This window comes from Solea senegalensis, linkage group LG3 (assembly GCF_019176455.1).
Source record: "Solea senegalensis isolate Sse05_10M linkage group LG3, IFAPA_SoseM_1, whole genome shotgun sequence".
NCBI classification, from domain to species: Eukaryota; Metazoa; Chordata; class Actinopteri; order Pleuronectiformes; family Soleidae; genus Solea; species Solea senegalensis.
In genome coordinates this window covers 27,708,070-27,729,263 of record NC_058023.1, presented here as the reverse complement: position 1 = coordinate 27,729,263, position 21,194 = coordinate 27,708,070, and the positions used below count along the sequence as shown (strand labels likewise).

The 21,194-nt window shown below is 42.9% G+C and overlaps 2 protein-coding genes across 3 annotated transcripts; both read left to right on the top strand.

Annotated features, from left to right (window-relative positions):
• Positions 1–60: 60 nt before the first annotated feature.
• zcrb1 (zinc finger CCHC-type and RNA binding motif 1) lies at positions 61–2,481 on the top strand. Its single transcript, XM_044020986.1, has 8 exons — positions 61–170; positions 344–446; positions 539–567; positions 1,295–1,406; positions 1,526–1,633; positions 1,781–1,887; positions 1,969–2,050; positions 2,165–2,481. The coding sequence occupies exons 2-8, from the start codon at positions 363–365 to the stop codon at positions 2,309–2,311; spliced, it is 669 nt and encodes a 222-aa protein (XP_043876921.1). The 5' UTR covers positions 61–170; positions 344–362; the 3' UTR covers positions 2,312–2,481.
• A 639-nt stretch (positions 2,482–3,120) lies between these two features.
• yaf2 (YY1 associated factor 2) lies at positions 3,121–21,047 on the top strand. Of its 2 annotated transcripts, none has more exons than XM_044020984.1 (4): positions 3,121–3,278; positions 4,558–4,683; positions 18,874–19,029; positions 19,163–21,047. In XM_044020984.1, the coding sequence occupies exons 1-4, from the start codon at positions 3,121–3,123 to the stop codon at positions 19,416–19,418; spliced, it is 696 nt and encodes a 231-aa protein (XP_043876919.1). In that variant the 3' UTR covers positions 19,419–21,047. The 2 variants fall into 2 exon arrangements, with proteins under 2 accessions (XP_043876919.1, XP_043876920.1); XM_044020985.1 differs by lacking the exon at positions 3,121–3,278 and adding an exon at positions 3,402–4,160.
• The last annotated feature ends 147 nt before the right edge of the window (positions 21,048–21,194 follow it).

Here is a 21,194-nt window from a genome sequence, read left to right as displayed (position 1 = left end):
CTAGCATAGCCTCTCCCGGTGGGACATCGACATTTTCGATTGGACGAGAGCTATTTGTACGTCATCACATTGCGACGTGCAAATGTGATGTGTTTGTTTTCGTCTGCCACAAGTAAATACACGATATACTGCGTTTTGGACGAATTGTGATATTGTTGGAGGTGGTGTTGGTGAGTAGTTTAGTTAATACAATTGGTACTAACTATTTCAAATTACTAGTACTCAGGTGACTAAACGTTTAACGATACTCTTAATATGAAAGCGGTTAGCTAATAGTTAACAGTTCATTTAGTAGATATTTTGGAACACTGACTTTGTCCTGTCCTATTCTTTGTCCATACAGTCCGTCTTATGCGTCCAGTATGAGCGGGGGTTTAGCACCAAGCAAAAGCACAGTGTATGTGTCTAACCTGCCTTTCTCTCTTACCAACAACGATCTTCACAAGGTAGTTTGTTTCCATGTGAAAGTGAAAGAAAGATGTTTCTTTTTTTTAATTAGTCAACTTGCATACTAAAAAAGATCACCGTCTCATTTTAGCTCTTCACCAAGTATGGAAAAGTTGTCAAGTAAGTCATGGCTCTGCCACTTTATGTTATTATGGATAAATAAGATAATATGATAAAATAAGATGCTTCTCCACTAATTCAAATTGACACCACAGCACAAATGGTAGTAGTAATGTCTTATAAGGGATACATAAACATGTTAAGAATAGAAACAAAATGTTTGCACATTGTGCAAAATAAACAGAATGGAGGTGCCAGTTTTTTCAAATGTACAAACAACCTTGTCTTCAGACCAAGTACAGTTGCCTATGTTATGATATTTTATACAAAGATGATTACATTGTTTTATTTTTCAAGATAGACACAAAAACTAACTCCCCACAAAACAACAATAGTACTTTATTTTACATTTTCAGCTTGGCTTGTATAACCTTTTGCTCATTGTATGCACATTGTTTGAATAACTTGATTTATGAATGAGATGGACAACAGGGCGAGATTACTTCAATAACAAGTCCTCACACACAGCAGGCTGAACTGCTCTAGATACAGAGGACAAGCAAACTATTTACACTTTCTAGTCCAACAGTAACAGGACCAGGTCACCATCACTCAAGCAATGCAGACCTGCTCAGGCTTTGACAGAGGTGACATTCACCCTGTTCATGAGTTCATGTATTCTCAAAATAATCTTGACAGTATTTGGAGGTTGAAATCCTACACGTGTCTCTTTAATACCTTTCAACATTTTAAAATATGCATTGATGGTTATTGAAATCTTTTCCAGGGTCACAATTGTCAAAGATAAGGTCTCTCGACAGAGTAAAGGGGTGGCGTTTGTTCTCTTCCTCGACAGAGAATCAGCTCATAACTGTGCACGAGCAGTGAACAACAAGCAGGTGAGACTATTTCATATGGAAACTATTGGTTTTAACATGTTAAGTACTGATGGTGTTGTCGTCTCCTTGTTAGCGTTGGTTAGTCACTTGTCAGATTTATAAATGTGTTTGTCTCTCAGTTGTTTGGCAGGACAGTCAAGGCGAGCATTGCAATCGACAACGGACGGGCAACTGAGTTTATAAGAAGGCGTAACTACACAGACAAGACTAAATGTTATGAATGTGGGGTTAGTGAAAATGTTGTGGCATTTTTATCCTTGTTAAATATTAATTCCAAATCAGTTTTCTGTTTTAAATTCTAATGTGCAGGAAAAAACCTGGCATATTTGTATGAGGTCTTAAAGAAATGGTTTGTTTTTCATTAAAAATTACAGGATACAGGTCATCTGAGCTACGCTTGCCCCAGTAACATGCTCGGAGAAAGGGAACCCCCGAAGAAGAAAGAAAAGAAAAAGAAAAAGCCTAAAAAACCTGAGCATGTGTACGTTTTTAATGGCTCCCATTGTGAGGTGTTGTATAATGGTGTGTTGCTTTTGTAATTCCTGCATCTTTCCCCTTGTAGTGAGGAAGAAGAAGAAGAAGAAAGTGAAGAAGAGGGAGAGGACCCAGCGTTAGATAGTCTGAGTCAAGCTATAGCTTTTCAGGTGAGTGTGCAGGTACCAAAGAAAGACAGTGTTGACATGTGATTCAAGGTTTTTGCACGAGACAGTGACCTATGGAAAAAGGTAATATGTCCTCTTTTCTTTGTTTCCTTCCAGCAAGCTCGTATTGAGGAAGAGGAGACACAAAGGAAGCCGGCACCTGCTTTGTCTCAAGAAGCACACGCTTCAACAGACCCAGATTCTAAAAAACCAAGGATTAAGAAGAGCGCATACTTCAGTGATGAAGAGGAGCTCAGTGACTAATAATTATGATGACTAACATCTAATCAGCACCTAATTGTTTTGTAAATATGGGTTCGGTTTTTTGTGGTTTGTTGTGTTACATTATTTGTCCTTCGAGCGCTGAGACATTTGTTGTACTGTAAGAATGGTGATTGTGTGTGAGATTTTAAAAATAATAACATTTATTAAAACAATGAGTCTTTATTATGACAAACCACTCTTGGTTACTCATGCAAAAATCGTTAAGAAAAGGTCACTACTTTTAGTTCAGTGTAGTAGATGTAGTGTTTTAGTTGTAGAACAGTGGCATCCTTTGACATCTTATGACAAACATAATATGTGAAATAAAAGTGGTCCAGGCTACACTGAATATTAACATTTAAAATACATAATAAATACATGTTAGGGCCACTGTACCAACACTAGAATAAATTAATAAAAACTAAATAAGCAAATCGCAGTTAATCTGTCAATCACTGCAGAGAAGGATGTGCATTTGTTAATTACTGACTTATTAGGTTATGAATACGTCTGTATATAGAAAGCCAAATGATGATTATAGTACATTTGACTGAATTGTGCATCGCTTTCCTCGCATGCATGATATAAACATTCTAATAGGAGTGTAAACGAATTACTCCTGTAATAAAGACCAACATATTGGAACAGCCATCATGCCACAATCCAGGCATTAGTGCTGTGCTGTCCTTGAAATGAAGAGTTGCGGGAACCCCGAGCTTCCTGCTCTCCCCGTCTCTCCATGTTCGCTTGGGATCATGGTCTTTGGAGTCGGCTTGCGTCAACCCGCAGACAAAGCGAGGGATTCCCTGATGTCTTTAACGCGTCTGTGCGGCATGTCTGCAGTGAGCGAGGCCAACACAAAGATGGAGGGGTGTGATGATGAAAGCACAGTGAACGGATGTGAGTGGGCTCGTGTTCACGCCAGGCTGCTGCTGCTGCAGACGCTGTCGGAAATGGACATTAAAAGGTTTGGAGCTCGTGGCAATGACAATTCATGATTCAAAGATTGCTTTTTATTGCCAGTAGAAACGTGTGCAAACACACGCACACACACATAGAAAAGAAAAGAATGACATGCAAATAAAATGTATAACACATAAATAAAAGAAAGCGACGACTAGTACTCATTATTATTAATGAAATGCATTTGTTATTGTCAACTGCTGCGGTTACATTCGTGTCATTTTCATTCCCGTATTTTTCACTTCCGGGATAATTAAGTACCCAAAGTGAGTCAATAATGTTTAAAAACGTTAAACGTTTACATTAAACAGGTCGTTGTCCTTATCAGTATGCCTGTTTAAATATAATAATACATTTTATTTACATTTTGAGCATGTTATTGTCGGTCATTATCGTTACCTACATGCCTTTTGTCTTTTTACTTTCGCGATGAAAGTCATTAATATATTATATTAAAACAGTGCTGCAGTAATGGATTAGAATGTATATACAGCTGCAGTTGTATTAACATATATGCAGATGTGGAGCACAGCCCCTCCTTCGTGGAGCTTTGATGGAATAACAGAGAATTACTGGTTATTACCAAATAACAACACGGTTATGAGCCCAATAACACAAAAATACCAGCTCACAGAGGGAACGTGAAGGCAACAACGATTCATCAAGATGAACGTCAGCCTCGGGAAGTAACCCGGCCTCTGATTGGCCGCGGTGCGTCACGTGACCATTTCCCAAGCGGAGTTTCCACGACAGCTGGAAGCCGAGCGGCACAGGCGCATCGCGTCTTCTTTTGCTGAAATTGTCGGAAATAACGCGACTTTGTGCTCGTCTCAGCGCCTTCTCAGGAACCCTGGTCTGGCATGGGCGACAAGAGGAGTCCCACAAGGTAAAAAAAAATGAAACACCCACTCGCTGTGTCCCGAATATTCAAGCTAGGAGAGGGAGCGGTAATCGGCGAGCGCACTGGAAAAAAAAGGGTTTTTCTTCACCGTGTCTCTCTCTCTCCCTCGCTCGCTCTCTGCTTTTGAGTGTGTGCGCGCGTGCGAGATGCACGCGCGGGGGTGTTAAAACCTCATCGCCAATTACAGTGTCGGATCTCAGCGCGCTCGCAGATGATTTCCTAAATCCTACAAGGCTGATTTACCCAGATGTTTTCTATCGATTGTCTGACATGGAAGCGATCTCAACTCACTCCTCTTGTCTCCATTTCTCCCCTACAACATTCTAATCTTACTCCTCCTCCTCCTCCTCATTAATCTTATTTACATTTTACTGTTTTAAAGGCCGAAGCGTCAACCGAAGCCCTCCTCCGACGAGGGGTTTTGGGACTGCAGCGTGTGCACATACAAGAACACGGCCGAGGCTTTCAAGTGCATGATGTGTGATGTGAGGAAGGGCACTTCAACAAGGTAAGACGATGGATGGAAATTACCTCTGAGCTTCCTCGCATTTTTAGTGACTTCCAGTTGTGTATGTTTGGGTGGGAGGGGTCCTCGGGGACCGAGTTGCTCCTCTTATAACTCCACTTAAACAAACTGTTCTACCTGTTCCTTAAGAAAATGGGCTTAACGTAGCACATGTATGCACTCACCGGCCACTTCTTTAAGAAATTGTGTGTACCTAATAAAGTGACCAGTGTCTACTGCTGTTGTAACACATCTGCTTTAAGGTTTGAGGTGTTGTGTGTTGGTCAGAAATGGTCTTCTGCATACCTTAGTGCTTATGAGTGGTTAGTTGAGTTACTGCTGACTCTCTCTTAGAGATGGCTCAGTACCACAGACCATATATAAAACACTCAGTGCGCTTACGTGCATGTTAAAAGTTAGGGCTGAACAATTAGTCAAAATGTTATCGAAACCGCAACACGGTAGAAAGAGGACACTGTTGTTTCTTACACATTTGCCAAGATATCGCACGGTAATCGTTTTAAATGTGTTATTCAAATGAAAATGAGAATAGTGCCAGTCCCTCTCATATCGCAATAGCATTTTCAGTCAAATCAATCGCAATTATTGATATTTATTCAGCCCTATTAAAAGTCAGATTTGACCGGGACTATAACAATAAAATGTTTTTTTCTGTTAATGTCATTTTAACACGTTAATCCGACTAAAATCGAGCTCGTCTTAGTAGAACTAACATACTTGGATGACGCGATTCACAGTCCGATTACTCTTGCACGTATAATCTTAGTCGGACTGGAGTCGGACTTGGTGTTCTGTACATGCACCGAAATGTTCTGCCAGGAAGTAAAAGGAGATGATGTTCGTATAAACAACAGTACTGTTGCTGGAAATCATACAGCGGCATCTTTCTTTCGGACAACACAGCAACCACGAGAGCCATGCTCGATCTAATTTGTATCACGATTAATACAGCAGGTACAAAATCTACAGAACCACAGCACGGTCCAGCTCACCGTTTGCCGTTTGTTTTTCTGTGACTGTTTCAAATCGCTCTAGCTTGTAGAGAGATACAGCGCCACCTACTACTTCTACTCCGCATGTATACTCGGACTCGGCATGTTGTCCGGTTGCCTGTCTTAGTCGGACTACCGCCTTAGCCCACTTAAACTGCGCTTGTAAACGTACTGACTGATGGTTGGTTTCCTCCTTGAAGCTAACCAGGAAATACGAATTATTGAACAGCCGCTAGGGGGCGACTCTGCTGTTTGCACAAAGAACTCCTTTGAATGGAAGTCTATATGGAAGTGATCCTACTTCCCACTCAATTTATAACGTCAGTAGACATTTTCCTGGGGAGTTTATGGTCTCAACTGTGAGTTTCAGGTCTTCTTCAGTAGAACGCGGTGTCGATTTTGTAAGTTGTGTTCCCATTTAGAAGACAATAGATGAGGACTGCACCACTGAGTGGACATCATGTGTGATTGACAGCTGGTATTGTCCAATAGGAGCCTGGTTGCAGGTAATGTCCGAATTTCTGGTTGTAGATCATCAATACGATGCTAACCGAACCGCGAAGCTTGAGGCCTCAAACTTGAGTTCAGAGTTCCATGGGTGAGGAGACGAATGATTGCGTATCTACTGATACCAATGTGGTACTGTGCTTTTTTTAAAGAACTCACTTGTTTAGCTTTTTTCATTCTTTCCCAAAATAAGTCCACATAAAAACACATGATCGCTGCAGAAATGTGCATTTCTATCTTGCATTCAGGTCTCATGATAATGGTGGCACATGTCTCTTTATAGCCTGTGCTCAGGGAAGCATTTATGTAATATTTAGGACTGATACAGATACTTAATATTGCATTGCCTCATCCCTACTTTCTACCATTTTCACCAGTCTGTTCATTCTCCTCTGACCTCTGGCCTCAAACAAGGTATTTTATTCCTTGCGAAACTGTCACTTCCTGGATATTTTTTTTATATTTTTCATTTTCTGTAAACTCAAGAGTGGCTTGTGTGTGTGTGAGAATCCCAGTAGATCGGCAGTTTATGAAATACCTAACAGCAGCAGGTCTTCTTCACGCTGCCTACATGCCTAAATGATTGGCTAATTAGATATTTGCAATGACAAGTAGGTCAGCAAGTGTAAATTGGCCAGTGAGTGTATCGTCATATATTCGAATGCTCCAAATGCAGTTCAAACATAAACATAACCATGGTGACTGTGTTTTTCTACATTTATTTCTCCTATATTGATGTTTCCCCTCTTACAGGCAACATGTTTATTTGTTAGTCCTTGTCGGCTCACATCTCCTCTCGGCTGCGCATTAGTCTCCATGTGCCGTGCCCAAGTGCTAACACTGACCTCAGTGAGATGAGGGACAGGCGTGGTGCTCTCTTTAAGCACACACATCAATCTTGTTGCCCTGGAGATATTCGCAAGAGGGAGGTGGCGCCGTGGGGAGAGTGTGTGTGTGTGTGTGTGTGGGGGCTACACGGGTACTCAAGCATACAAATACACAGAATCTATGTGCTCACACACACACACACACACACACACACACGGTGCCCTCTGCACATGAGGTGTCTTTTTTGAGCAGGAAATGACCTATTCCTGAGAGGAGTTCAAGATCAGGATGAAAAAACAAGCAGACGTAGAAGGATCAAGGCCGTTTCCTCCTGTTATTAACGAACTGTTGTGTTGTTATATGATCTCCGCCTTTAATGCTCCACTAATGACCCTCTTCCGCATTAGCACAACTTCCCTTTCCCAGTGATTTAACTCTACAAAAAAGACAACAACAACCACAACACGTCGGTTTTCAGGACTGTTGCGTCATGTCGGCACAAGTGCAAACTGCACAGTGTGTGTGTGTGTGTTTGTGCGTGTGTGTGTGTGTGGGAGGGCCAAGTTGTGAAAAGAGGTTGTCACAGCAGCTGCCAGACAGACAGCCATAGCTCATTACTATGCAACAGCTTAATCAGCCCTCTGTGACTCACACACACACACACACACAGATGTACGGATGCACTGAACATGCATATTTTACACATAAAAACACTCGAGCGGAGTTGCTGCACACGCTGACAAAAGAGAAAGCGCTTCAGACAAACTGTTGTCACCGGGTCTGGCTTTCTTGCGTTTGCGAGTGGTGATTGCCGACGATGCTTCACTCGCTTGCGCCGTGCTGTGTTTCCATAACAAACAAGCAGCCGGCAGCTTTGCCAACAAACTGTCCAAACATCCACCGAAAGCTTTGTCCTCCCCATCTGGACATTTTTCTCGGGGAGGTAAAACTGCAAGGACACGGGGAGGCCCATGAATTTCCCCGCTACACCCTTGACACCCGGTGCCAGTGTGCATGAGGAAGTCTTATTTAATGTTAATAGCTCCCCCATCTTTCCTGCTGCAGTGCCACAGAAGTGAAGTAGTAGTAGTAGTAGTAGTAGTAGTAGGAGAAGGTAGTACAGTTGTACAGATCCTACGCAAGCACTCAAACACGGGGGCTAATGCTGCGGCAGCAAAATGGCCACACAGGTGGTCGCTGCTGTTAATGAGCAAACACAACAGACAAGTGGGTTTTCTCAGTGGGCGAGGTGAAAGCGCCAAAGGGCAAAAGAACATGCAGAATATTAATGCGGGGACATGGCAACATTTTCTCGCCGCCGAGTAAACAAGCATGACTAAACTGGAACTGTGAAGTAATGTATTCATACACGGCCCAGTGCTGCCATTAGGAGCATCCGCTGGACAGAGTGAAGCCTCGCTCACACTAACACCAGTGTGTACACGCAGGGGTTGTTGAACCTGGGTCAGCCCACTAAAAAGTGGGAATAGTTGTCATTCCTATTTCCAGTGGTTGGTCTGCCCTGTGGTCTCTAGTCCCCCCCCGTCCCCCATCATCTCTGTGTCACTTTTGCATGAAATGTCATGTAGCAAAAGCAATGGAAACATAACAAGTTGGAAGAACACCGGCACTATTTTGTGTCTTGTGTTCAGTTTCAGTCAAACTGAACAGAAAGTAAAAGTGTACCACTCAAAACTGCTTTACACTACACTACACTACACTACACTAATTGCATCGTGTACAGCGTTTCCTTTCATACTCATCCACACGCCGTCACGAGCAACTTGAGGTTAAGTGTCTTGCCTGGAGACACAAACGGCATGTACATGAGAAGCACTAGCTGGAATTAGAACCCCTGACCTTTACATTTGAAAGACGACTCACTCTATCCCTTAAACACCGTTGCCCTGAAACAATTAATCGATTACTAAATTAATTGACAGCTATTTTGGTAATTGATGAATCGGTTTGAAGCTTTTGTCATGATTAGAACAAGATTTCCTATTCTTTAAGCTTCTTAAATGTGAGTATTTTCTTCATTTCTTTGCTCTGGATAACAAAGAAATCAAAGAAAGAAATCGATCAACATTTTTTAAGGTTTTCTGGTATTTTATGGACCAAACGATGAATCGATTATGAAAATAATCGTTACTTGCGGCTCTAATGAGTTGAGTTAAGATGTAAAAAAAAAAAAGTAAGATTGACTGGAAACAGCTAGAAGATGAGTTTGCATCTTTAACGCTGTGCCAGAAACGACGCCACATCAAAAAAAAAATAAAGCAGACAATGAAGAAACACACATGCTCACACAGGTCTTGCAGTTCCATTAATACCTCCGGGAGCTAGCGCCAATAAAAACCTGCTTTTTTATTGCAGTCATTTGACCCGGGAGTGAATGTCAATTAAAAACATTCTCACCGGTCAAAAAGCTGTTAAAACACAGATTTTAACGGCTTGGTTGACCAGCGGGGATGTCCTGAAGGTCACAGGTCGGACGGCGAGGTTGGCTTCAGTGGGAAGTGGCTTAAAAGTCAATGAAATGCTCGTCGAGAATTAATCGAACGCATAAAATGTCTCCTTTCCTGTCAGGATCGGTGTGTTCCGAGCAAGTGCGAGACGCGATGGAAGCTAAAAAAACGGGGACATTTTTAGGACAGAGTAGAGAGGGCTTTGAAGAGGAAGAGAGTTTGTATGTGTGTGTGTGTGTAGCCACCAGTATATGAAGATGAATGCTTCGTGAAGCTGAGGTGTGAGGTGTAATGGAAGAGATTTGAGACAAAGAGGGAACTGGCCAATGTCCTGCTAATTCTGTGCGCGGCTTCGGGAAACTTCTGCAGCCGGGAAACCAAAACACAAGTGGAGCACGGCATGAAAGAGAAACAAGGTTTTAATATTCTCTCTACACTCGAGTCGTTTGTGCCGATTCATGTGAAGAAATAGTTTTTGCTCTGTGACATTGAGCTGCGAGTGTTGAATTAAAAAACCACCGGAGATGAGCTCGGCGATCGCACACACACACACACACACACTCCAGCCTCATTACCTTAAGACTTTCCTATTTGATCTTCAGTGACTCTTTGGCCCCAGTCCCAGCTTTTGCAATCCGGGCGCGGTAGATCAAAATGTGTGTGTGGTACTTAAAAAAAAAGTGGCAGTTTGATCAGCGCAAGGTCACAGGTTTGATTCCCTGCATCATCCGCGGACAGGAACTGCCCTTGAGCAAAACATGGTTCGGCCATTACTGCGCGTCCCGGATTAGGGTGTCATGCTGATGATTAAAGACAAAGATGTGAATGCAACTGGCGAGAATGCCAAGTGAAGCGGCGCTGACAGACGCACAGTTAAATCCAAATCTAATCTCTGTGCGTGTGTGTGTGTGTGTGTGTGTGTGTCTCTCTCACCTCCACCCTCTGTATCTGTTCACTGAGCCGAGCTGTGACAGGTCAGGTCCACCAGGGAAACACGTGCTTGTGCATGTGTGTGTGTGTGTGTTTGTGTGTGCGCAATCTCCAGTGGAGAACTTGTTTAGCAGCATTATATTTCCACATCTCAGAACAGCGAGCTCGATCATGTTTCTACTGTGTTTTCTCGCCTCCGTCTCCTCGTGTTTATGTTTGAACCTCTTTCTCCCGAGCCTGAACCCTTCCCCTCTGCAATCTCTCCATCTCACCCCCTCCGCCTTCGAGCACCGAACTTAACTTACAGACAGTCCACTCGGTGACAGATTGACTGATGTGCAACGGCTTCATCGGCTCCACCTAAAACAAACAAGCACAGACCCCTTTTCTCTGACTGGCTGGGAGCATTTGGCTTGCAAAGATGTTTTTTTTTTTTAAAAAATCATCCTCTGCACAAGCTCATATGCAGTGTACACACCCAGAATTGACCTGTAACTGTGCATTTGGCTCAACACCAGCCGGTTTTCGTGCGACAGTCTGAAATAGTGGTGTAACATATGAATAAAAAATGTTATTTAAGCAATGGATTTGAGCCAATGTCTAATCAAAGGGCTTCGAGGATGTCCTTTTAGCAGCATGAATTAGACTGAAAGTAGAAAACAAATGTATACGTATGCCAATGTCCAAGGTTATGTCCTCAAATGTCTTGTTGTGTCGCCTCGACAGTCCAAAATATTAAAGGCAACACAGGAAATGGCAACGAAACGATTGAAACCTGGGGTTGATACTCACTAAAAGTACTGGGTCAGGGACCTGCTGTTAAGAGAGATGTCCATCAACTATGACGTGAGGGAGGAGCTACAAATGTCTGGAACATTATGTTTTTGAAATGGCTGGTTATCGCTGCGTCGGCACAAGGGTTTAATGAGCAGTCACGTTACGATAACACGGTTGTGATAACATAAAAGTAGTTCTGAGCAATCGTTATATGAGATATGACGCATTTATGTGTCCGTCGTCGGTAAACGTCTCAGCACAGCTCAAAAATATCACCGTATGCTTGTGAACGAGATAAGTTGAATTCAATTTTATTGCCTATCTTAAAAAAGCACAGTAGAAGAATCGCACACAGATACTGACAATAAAACTAATGCCTTCTCAAAGCCTTTTCCCCCCATGAAACTAGCCAGTGATTAGTTTTAGTAGATATCATCATAAACATAAGATAGTGATCAGCCTGCTGGTGTTGCCTGACTCATGTCAAATGACGGTTTGGAGCCGTATCAGACAGAGGGTTGTGAAATTTGGCATTAGACTCGCTTCAAATGCAGAGAGGAGTAATTATCTTTGCGTAACGTTTAATATTCTGTTCCCAGAAGAGCTGCATTACCGGAGAAAAGCGCGATTGCGGTGAAAAGTAATGCACGCTACAATGCCGCTGTATGTGCATGCCATTAAACGCTGCCTGGAGAAACATTTCTGCAATTGAAATTTATAGAAGGAAAGTCTGCGTGTGTGCTGCATTGTTCCAGAACCATGTGTACACGAGACGTGAATACTGGAATGAAGAGGTTTATTTGGCAATAAAAAGCAGTTACTCCATCCGTTTTCCCGCTTTAACAACAAAGCAGATGAACATGCAGGTTTTTGAAAACATTCAAGTCGTGTTTAATGACTTGAATTTACATCTTCCCTTCAGTCACTCCTTCAATCTCAGCAATAATTTGAGATTACGATGTGAATGGCGGATGTTTTAAAATCAGGGCTGTGATATGGGCAGAATATCCACTTTGGATGTGGCAGCAAATGCTTTGATGGTAGTCTTGAAACGTAAACACCCCCGAGGATACAAAATAACACTCTATCGCATCGTGCCCTCTATATTAAGGTCCATTTATACTCCATTTTTAGCTGTCTTACATCCGTTTGTTACAAACATGATCTCCATCACTTCCCTACATACCTGCGTCTTTTGCACTGCTATGAGCGTTTGCACAATACTTCCTATAGAGGGCAGTTCCGAGCACCAAGTTGCAGGCCAGGCAGCAACATAGCGTCCAGTAAAATGGGTTAATTTTTATTGTTTTTTAATTCGGAATAGACTGAAACGCAAGCGATTTCCGTGTCGGTGGAATGCAATAACACTAAATTTAAGTCTGGGAATTTTACTTGATGGTGTTGTATATAATATTAGTATAAATGGGCCCTCAGTGGCGACTTGGTAATGCACGTTGTAGCGTAACTGTGTGGGGAAAAAGCCAATTTACCAGACATTGCTGGTGTTTTGCTGCCTGTTTTTTTTTAATGGTAGAGTTAATTTTGCATTTGTTGCAGGAGCATTTTTATTGCAGCTACACAGGATGTGTGCGTGGGGAGGGAAGAGTGCAGCAATGTTTTGTTTTGTTTTGGTTTTTTTTACAAATTGCAGCAGCGATAAACTCGGATTATTATCGCAACCAATTAAAAAAAAAGAAAAGGGTAAAATAACAGCACTATAAACAAGTGTGCTGCATGTGAAAAAAAAAAAAGAAAAGAAGAAGAAGCGAACTGCGTTTTTATTATCCCATCTGAATTATTACATCCTCTGTATGTCGCACGCACAGTGCATGTGGGATGTGTGGGTTACTAGTGTTGGCGCTCGCTCACGCAGCCTACAAAACCGAGAGTACACCGGGGACAATGAAGCTGCCTGTTATCACGTCAGTGCGGCTCGAGATTATGGCGACATGATAAGCCTGTAATTACTATGGTGACACTGATGCATGACATACTACCCTGTATGTATGTGTGTGTGTGTGTGTCAGGGCAGGTGGGCGTTTGTGTTAGAGTGTCGGTGTGGTAGAGTGTGGCTAGCAGGCTGTAGAAGGTGTCATAAACCACAGGACGTGGAGAGCCATCTGTCTCTCTGTCTTTTACACACACACACACACACACACACACACGAAAGCATGTATGGGCAGGGAAAGACATTAATCACTGGGCTGGAGGAGCTCCCAGGAGCGGTCCTACAACCCGCTGATAGAAAACCTTACACACACAAAGCACCTCCACCTGAATGGAGACTGTTCAACAGGGCATAAAATCAGCTATTTCACAACGATCTTATAATCATCACAGAGCAGGAAGGTTTGTTTATCGCATCGGGCGCACACACACACACACACACACACGAGTGTGTATTTGCAGTCCATCAGGTGTCGTGTAGTCTGTTTGCTCATCACACAATGTACTTGACAAATGTTAGCAGGCAGTACAAACATCGGCAGAGTCCCGTGCTGCTGACTTTGGATGCAGTAATCAGAGCTTTCTTTCGGTCGGCCATCTTGTGTCTGTTTGGTCTTCATTCTCATAACAATCGCTTTGATTAAATGTTTGCTGTGTGCGTAAACTGAAATACGAGCATGACGATTTGCCCAGCGCCTCTCTCAGTTAGTTGAGAGGTTATGTCCTGTGCTGCAGAATGGATACTTCCAAATATTAGCTAAATAATTCATTCATGTCCACATGTACTGCACAAATTCTCAGAATTTGCAAGTGCTAAAAAAAAAGGCTGAAATTGCAACTGTATTTCTTTCACAACAAATTGGCACAAACTATTTGGCTTAACAGTTTGTTTATTAGATCAAATAAATCACTCTGAAATTTGGACAGAAACGCGTTTTAGAATGTAAATAATTCCTTACATGGTTCATGTACCTTTTCCCAACATCAAATTCAAGCACTTTTCAAGGATTTCCAGCACTTACTACCGTTTTTTTCTACATATTTTAATAGTTGTTTTACAGACGGTGCACTAAAACACACAAGGTCTAATTTACCTTTACAGTAATCATTTTCATGTTTGTAATTGGGTCAGAAAATCCATTAACTATGCAAGAATTAAATTAAGCAAAGCGTTTATCATAGAATAGTCACAACCAGTTGTGGCCACGGCGCATTTCATCTTTGCGGAAAGCTCTTGGATGTAACGCGTGACTTTTTTTAAACAGTTTATAGAGCAAATGCTCCAAATAACAACTTTATTTTAAGTGAAATTCCAAACTGGCTCCAACCTTCAAAGCAAATTAAGCTTGATTTGTAGCGCCAACACCGCACCCACTTCGGCGCACCTCGTCTGTAGACCTTGATGTCCTTGTACGGACGTTTCACCTGCTGATGCAGCCCTTGCAGTGGAGACGGTGGAGTTATTACAGCACATGTGTTCAGGTTTATTGTGGCCCATCCGCCAGCATGTGTAATAAAACTCGATAAATCATTTGGCAGATGCACTTTGGTGTCGCGTCCGCGTTGCACAGGGATCAAATCTGAAGCGGCAGGAAGTTTGCGGACTCGTTTTTTAATATGTAGTCCATTATAATCCTGTTTGTTTAGATTAAAAAAAGGAACATTGGCTCGTACAGCGGTCGGCATCCCATCTGTTCAAATTGCTGAATTGCATCAAGCAGTGGTGTTGACCCCGTGTGTCCACTGTGGCAGAAACAGGACATATCTCATCACTTGAACTCCTCCGGAAAATCTGTCTCGGAGAAACATTTTCCATCTGTGACACATTCAAAAACTGGAGAGGTTATTAATATTTTCTTGCACTGTTGGACCACAGGGAGCTGCGGTTATTTGTCTGTTCACAAGCACAGGCCAGAGGAAGAGAGAAATGTAAGGTCAGCGGGTGCGTCGCAAGGAGACGAGTTCCAAAAGGATAAAGAAGGGAGATAGGTCCGTGTGTGATGTGCTCGGGAAAGAGTCAGCCAGAGTTTCCTCGTTGGAGAAAACGCTGAGGGATCAGTGACAGCGCTTGTACTTGCCAGCCTTTCCAGCTCACGGGGTGAGACGAGTTCATCTTTAGCTTTAGGTTTAAAGCCGGAAAAGGACAGTTTCACATTTTTTTGAAACCATAACCAGCCATTTTAAAAACATAATGCGCCTGCCTCATTCCAGTACGCCGTCAGCGCCTGCAGAGGTTACTAAGAGTAGCGCTGCGACGATTATTTGATTACCAAATTAACAGTCAACTATTTTGAGTGTTTTTCATTAACCAAGACAAACTCACTGATTTCCCAGCTTCTTTAATGTGAATTTTCTGGGTTTTTTCTTTGCTCCATAAAACAAAGAAATCATTCAAACTGAATAGGTTTGGTCCATTCATGACTTTTTTCAAACTTTTGTGACATTTTTCGGACCAAACGAGTACTCAATGAAAATAATCGTTTGTTGTGCACAGATCCCCCCCCCTCAAGACGCTGAAAATTAAACATTATCAATTTACAGTTTCATTTTAGGCCATGTGGAATCCCAGCTACTCAAAGACCGCATCCAATTTTATTTAAACAACCAACATTACCAGTCCAAGTCCAAGACCCAAAGTTGGAGTTGGCTCGTATTTTAGTGGAAGTCGTAATCTTAGAGAAGAAATAAACGGCCCACATTTGTATAGATTGTGCTCAGTGAAGCAGTTATATGAAATGTAGGGTTTTCCAATATTATTGGATTTTACATTTTTGCATTTTCCAATATCCAATCCAGTGATTCTGATTAGTATTAGACCGATACCGACAATACCTATATATCTGATTTCCTGATCACATTCCATGGAAAAGAAAAGATTGGCTGACAGACGTCCATTGTTGCCTTCAACCTCGCCTTTTTCGGATGCCTTCAAGCCGTCCTCATAATGTCCTAATTTCTCAGCGTGGGACTCCATTAGCTGCTGTAAAACAGATGGCATGAGTGGAGCAAGTATCGATTTGGCACAACGGCTCCAACGCGCACTATAAACGTCAGAGGGAATAGGCCGTTACATTAGGCACAGAAATTCCTGTTGGAATCAATAGACGGACTCACACAAAAACGCAGGCAGTCCGCTTGTGAGGCATGCAGTGAAGGCCTAAGTGCTAAGCTAATAACTGTTTGATTGGGTTAACAGAGGCAGCTCTGTTTAGGTCTGCTGCTGCCTTGGCCGTAATATTAGTTTGTCTCCTCTTTAACCTCCGGGTTATTGAACTGGCTCCGTTGGTGAGAATCGACTTCATTGTTATGCACTGGGAGGATAGGATGTACCCAAATATGTTTATATTTGGCCCGCCGTTTGCTCCGAGGCACGGCCTTTCAGTTTCACATAAAAAAAGATTATTAGGTTCAGATGACATTACCTCCAAAAAGATACAGTGCTCATCTGTTGCGTTAATAGGCAGCACTAATTCATGACAGGAACATCACACAGGCGCCACGTCTTCAGCTGGAGTCACCAAAACAATCCCAGACCAAACGCATGGTTATGAATGAGGCAGACGCAGGCTTGGTTTTTTTTTTTTTGTTTTTTGTTTTTTTGGAAGCTGCTAACATTTGTCCCGAGGGCAGGACGGTCGATTGTGTTGAGACAGCCGCTGCTCTGTGTACGAGCTCCGGCAGAATTCACAAACCCCAGACAGTGTTGCTGCAGGAGGAGTGCCGCGGTGTAAAGGATGTCAAGGAGAGCGGCAAATTACTTGCGCTGAAAACAAGGACTTAGTGATGCTTTTTTATATTTAAAGAAAAAGGCTCGTCAGCAGTTCTGCCTCTTTCTGCTGACGGGACTGACATATAAGAGGATCTCTACATCTCCTCCACATCAGACAGACAGTCATGTTGGCCAAGAGACTCTTATTTGGGCAGAAATGTGCCGCAGTGTCTGCAACACTTGGCTAAGTGTTCAGACTAATTCTCTGAATGGATCCTGTTAAGTCCAGTACATTTGTACAGCGTGTACTTGTGCTGTGTTACACTCCTCGAATTGCTTCAGGCAAGTGCAGAGAGGTTTTTTCACGGAGCGACCGCGAGTGTTTTTAGAATTCCAGTATTATTTTGGCATCCGTCAAGTACCATTTACTTCATAAGCAGATCATGCATTTGACGTTATGATAATGTTATATAGTACTTTTATTTAAAATACTGCACGTGCAGATACGAAATGCAGTTTGGAGAGAAAGACTTTAAGTGTTGTGCCAGTCAATGTCATTTGTTATTAATAAACTGTTATTTCATCAGCGGAGGCCGCACAGTCGACCTCTTACCATTAATACCAACTGTTGATGTCTTCTCGGCAATAGGTTAACTATTTTATTAACTATTAAAATCTTAAAAGTGAATATTTCCTGCTTTATTTACTTCATATAACAAAGAAAGGCAGATTAAACAACAACAAAAAAGAATCGTTAGCATGCAGCCCTGCATGAAATAACAGCTCAGAGCTTAGAACATGGAAACTCATCATTCCCTGTGACGATCACACGGCCGTGTGTGTCTGTGCACAGTCATGTGCCTCAATGTGCTTTCGTGCACATGTGTGCTGGTTGCACATGGTTTTTTTTTCTTCTTTTGTATGCACACTTGTTTTTTCGGTCAGTATTTGCATGCTGTGACGTGCAAAGGTGCAGAACGACATAACTGAGTGTGTGTGCATGCAAAGGTTGGCCCCAGGTTGCCTTGACTCACTCTACAGATATCCTTTGTCAACACCCTCACCTTTTGGCTGGGATTCAAAGCACACACACACACTCACTCTCACAGCAACACGATCGCACAACTCGTGCAAACTATTGCAAGAGCAATTGAATAATGTATAATTTTTTTTTGACACCGATACTCCTGGAGAATGGAAATATGACTGGAAGGGGGAACATTGAGTTCGGTATGTTCCGAATCGCTATTACTTGATATCAGATCAATGTTGTGTGGAGCCTCTATTTGAAGGCACATCCTCCTCACTTGGCAAGTGCGTAAGTGGACTGAAGCCATGAACACAACACGAGCCATTGTTGAAAAGCAGGAAGTGGGGATTGTTGCAGCAGTAATGAACAAACGTGTCAGGAGATACCAGTCGAGGCTGTCTGCACTTGGACTTTAATGTTTCCCATTTGAAAAGAACGGCCTAGGATGTGACCTTCAGTCAAAATGTGACAGTGAAGGCTGACCTCCCATCCTCAGTTTTATGCATTTCTTGGCCAGTTTGCCTTTGGTTTTTGGAAGAAAGAAGAAGAAGGAGCATGCAGCCGTGAAATGGCGCGTACTTGTTATGTATTCTGAGATCAGTGTATTATTCATCACATTTGAAATTCCGATCACATCTTTGTTCTCAGCGGAGCAGATCTCGTTCTTGTCAACGTGCATCCCTGTGGGTGCAAACGCAAGCCTCTGCAGGTCTACATATCTCTCAGATGGCTGAATCCTGAGGTTTATTGTGGATGCACCCTGTGTGCGGTGCCACTTGCTGCCAGTGTGAAGAACACTTCAGCCACGCCAGCCTAACCAGCACTGGCAGCAATTATTGGTCTTGATGATGGTGGAACGTTAGCATGAAGCCATGTGTTCACTGTGATTTTCCCTCTCATTAATCTGCCACACTCTGTCTGTCCTCCTCTTTATGTCTCTCTCTCGCTTTACCCTCCCTTCCTCTCTCTCCCCCCCCGGATCAGGAAACCTCGTCCCGTCTCCCAGCTTGTCTCGCAGCAGCAGGTAACGCAGCAGTTTGTGTTACCCTCGCAGCCCAAGAAGGAAAAAAAGGAACGGGTGGAGAGGGAAAAGAGCGACAGAGAGCCGGCGCTCAAGAAGAACAGTCACAAGAAGATGAGGTAAGCAAACTGACACCATTTTGGGGCATCAGCAGGAACCTGATACCAAAAGGGATGAAGGGGTAAAACACTAGAACCTATATATGTTAAATTGAAAACACTTTAAACACCTTTTTTTATTGTCTCTCATCAGGCCAAGATTAAAAAACATTGACAGGAGCAGCGCCCAGCACCTGGAGGTGACAGTTGGGGACCTGACGGTCATCATAACAGACTTTAAGGAGAAGGTCAAGCCCTCGTCCACCTCGGCAACTTCCTCCAGTGCCGCGTCGTCGGTGGTCGATCACCACAGCCAAAATGGCTCCAGCTCAGAAAACACAGAGAAGGGGCTTTCCCGTTCTTCCTCACCCCGGGGCGAGGGGAGCTCAGTCAACGGCGAATCCCACTGAGTCACCCCCCCTTCAAATCCCCCCCTCCCCCCATCCACAGTCTCATCCGCAAGTCACTGGAAAGGAATCCTTACTTTCATGTTTGAGCTGCACAACACTTTTTATGTTCACTTCCTTCTGGATTTGTGACAGAGGGAGGTGCCAACCCGTCAGATTCCACAGGTTTAAATCATTTGAAATAGATTCTCCACATTTAGAAAGCAATATGAAATGTCCCAAGCTTCATCTTAAAAAGTTGCAGTAGCCGACATCACAAGTCAGCGTTTCGACCGTGTGCTGGGGACGCTCGGTTCGACTCCAGCTGCACCTGCCTTTCTGAGATTTCATCGTTTTTCCATATTTTGTCAGACCAAATGTGCAGCCCCCACCCATGGTATCATCTTCAGTGGCAGGCAGAATGACCTTTTCTCCCCCCTGTGGAATTCTCAGCCTCTGTCTGGATTCTTTACCTACCTGTCACAAACCTGAAGCCTCCAGTACACAGTGTCCTTTCACTGAACTTTCACTCCGACAGTGTACCTCCACTCCTGATCTTGATGCTCCCAAGCTTTTACTTCTGAACTGTGTCTCCCGATGAGTGACTTTTTTTCCCAACACGGCGTAGTTGCCACACCTCCGGCACCAGTCGTTGATTCACGTCATGTTTGGAGCAGCTCGTTTCGTTCAGTCATGCTTATGTCGTACGTAATGGGACAGATAAAGTACAGCAGATGATTTTTAAAAGGTTAATACCGGTCTCATTTTTCTTGTTCAAATTTGTGCCACGGTCACTGCGAGACGGTTATTTTTCTAACTTGGCCGCCATTCGATGTGTTCATTATCTTTACGATCACTAGCAAACTCGCAGTGCGGAACTTTAATCACCTCCTCTCGCAGTTAAGGTAATGACACAAACACTGTTGTGCTCTTAAGCTGTACAGCATGCCCATGCCTTTGATCAAGTTCTCTCTGAATGCTGAATTTCTTTTCTTCTTTTTGTTTTTTTAAAACAGAGCAGCAGAAACGTATCTTGGATGCTACCGCTAGTAGCTATAGAATTCCATATCGCTAAGGCTGTCACCTTATATTTCAAAATCACATTAATCTGGAGCTCATAGTTTGCGTTACCTTAGCAAGGGCTTGAATGTTCTGACCATTCATTTATGTGCAAGGCCCGCATTCCTGCGTTAGGTGATATTTTTGATATAAAACATAGGAAGAAATTGCGATTTTGGAAAAAAATATATCAAAAAAAGCAGCCTTAGAGGCTTTTACTTCCTGTCTAGCATGAAACGGCACATTTGCAATTAGCGAGCAGCTAATAGAGAAAGTCTTTACCAGATATTAGATAACTAGCAAGGTATTTTGTCAAGCTGTTATTCTGCCCAACATAGAACTAGAAAGAGTTGCAGCGCATTACACTCCATGTGGACAACTGATGTGGCCAAGACATAACAGAGAACTGGCTAGCTAATTGTTTTTAGTTTCCAGACCTCCACGTACTTGTAGCTCGATCCTTCATGTCCGGCAAACCATTTCAGAGAGTCTGCTTTTACTTCCTGTCTAGCATGAAACGGCACAATTGCAATTAGCGAGCAGCTAATAGAGAAAGTCTTTACCAGATACTAGATAACTAGCAAGGTATTTTGTCAAGCTGTTATTCTGCCTATAAACCAATGCTGCCCAACATAGAACAACTCAATGTGAACAACTTATGTGGCCGAGCCAACAAAGAGACAAACCACTCAAAGAATCGCCAGTTTTCAGCAGCGCTGTCGCTAAATACACCAGAATCCT

Coding starts and splice junctions, on each gene's coding strand:
- zcrb1 (XM_044020986.1), top strand. CDS start 363: ATGAGCGGGGGTTTAGCACCAAGCAAAAGCACAGTGTATGTGTCTAAC. Junction 447..538: donor CCAACAACGATCTTCACAAG/GTAGTTTGTTTC, acceptor GTCTCATTTTAG/CTCTTCACCAAGTATGGAAA. Junction 2,051..2,164: donor GTCAAGCTATAGCTTTTCAG/GTGAGTGTGCAG, acceptor GTTTCCTTCCAG/CAAGCTCGTATTGAGGAAGA.
- yaf2 (XM_044020984.1), top strand. CDS start 3,121: ATGTCTTTAACGCGTCTGTGCGGCATGTCTGCAGTGAGCGAGGCCAAC. Junction 3,279..4,557: donor TCGGAAATGGACATTAAAAG/GTTTGGAGCTCG, acceptor ACTGTTTTAAAG/GCCGAAGCGTCAACCGAAGC. Junction 4,684..18,873: donor AGGAAGGGCACTTCAACAAG/GTAAGACGATGG, acceptor CCCCCGGATCAG/GAAACCTCGTCCCGTCTCCC.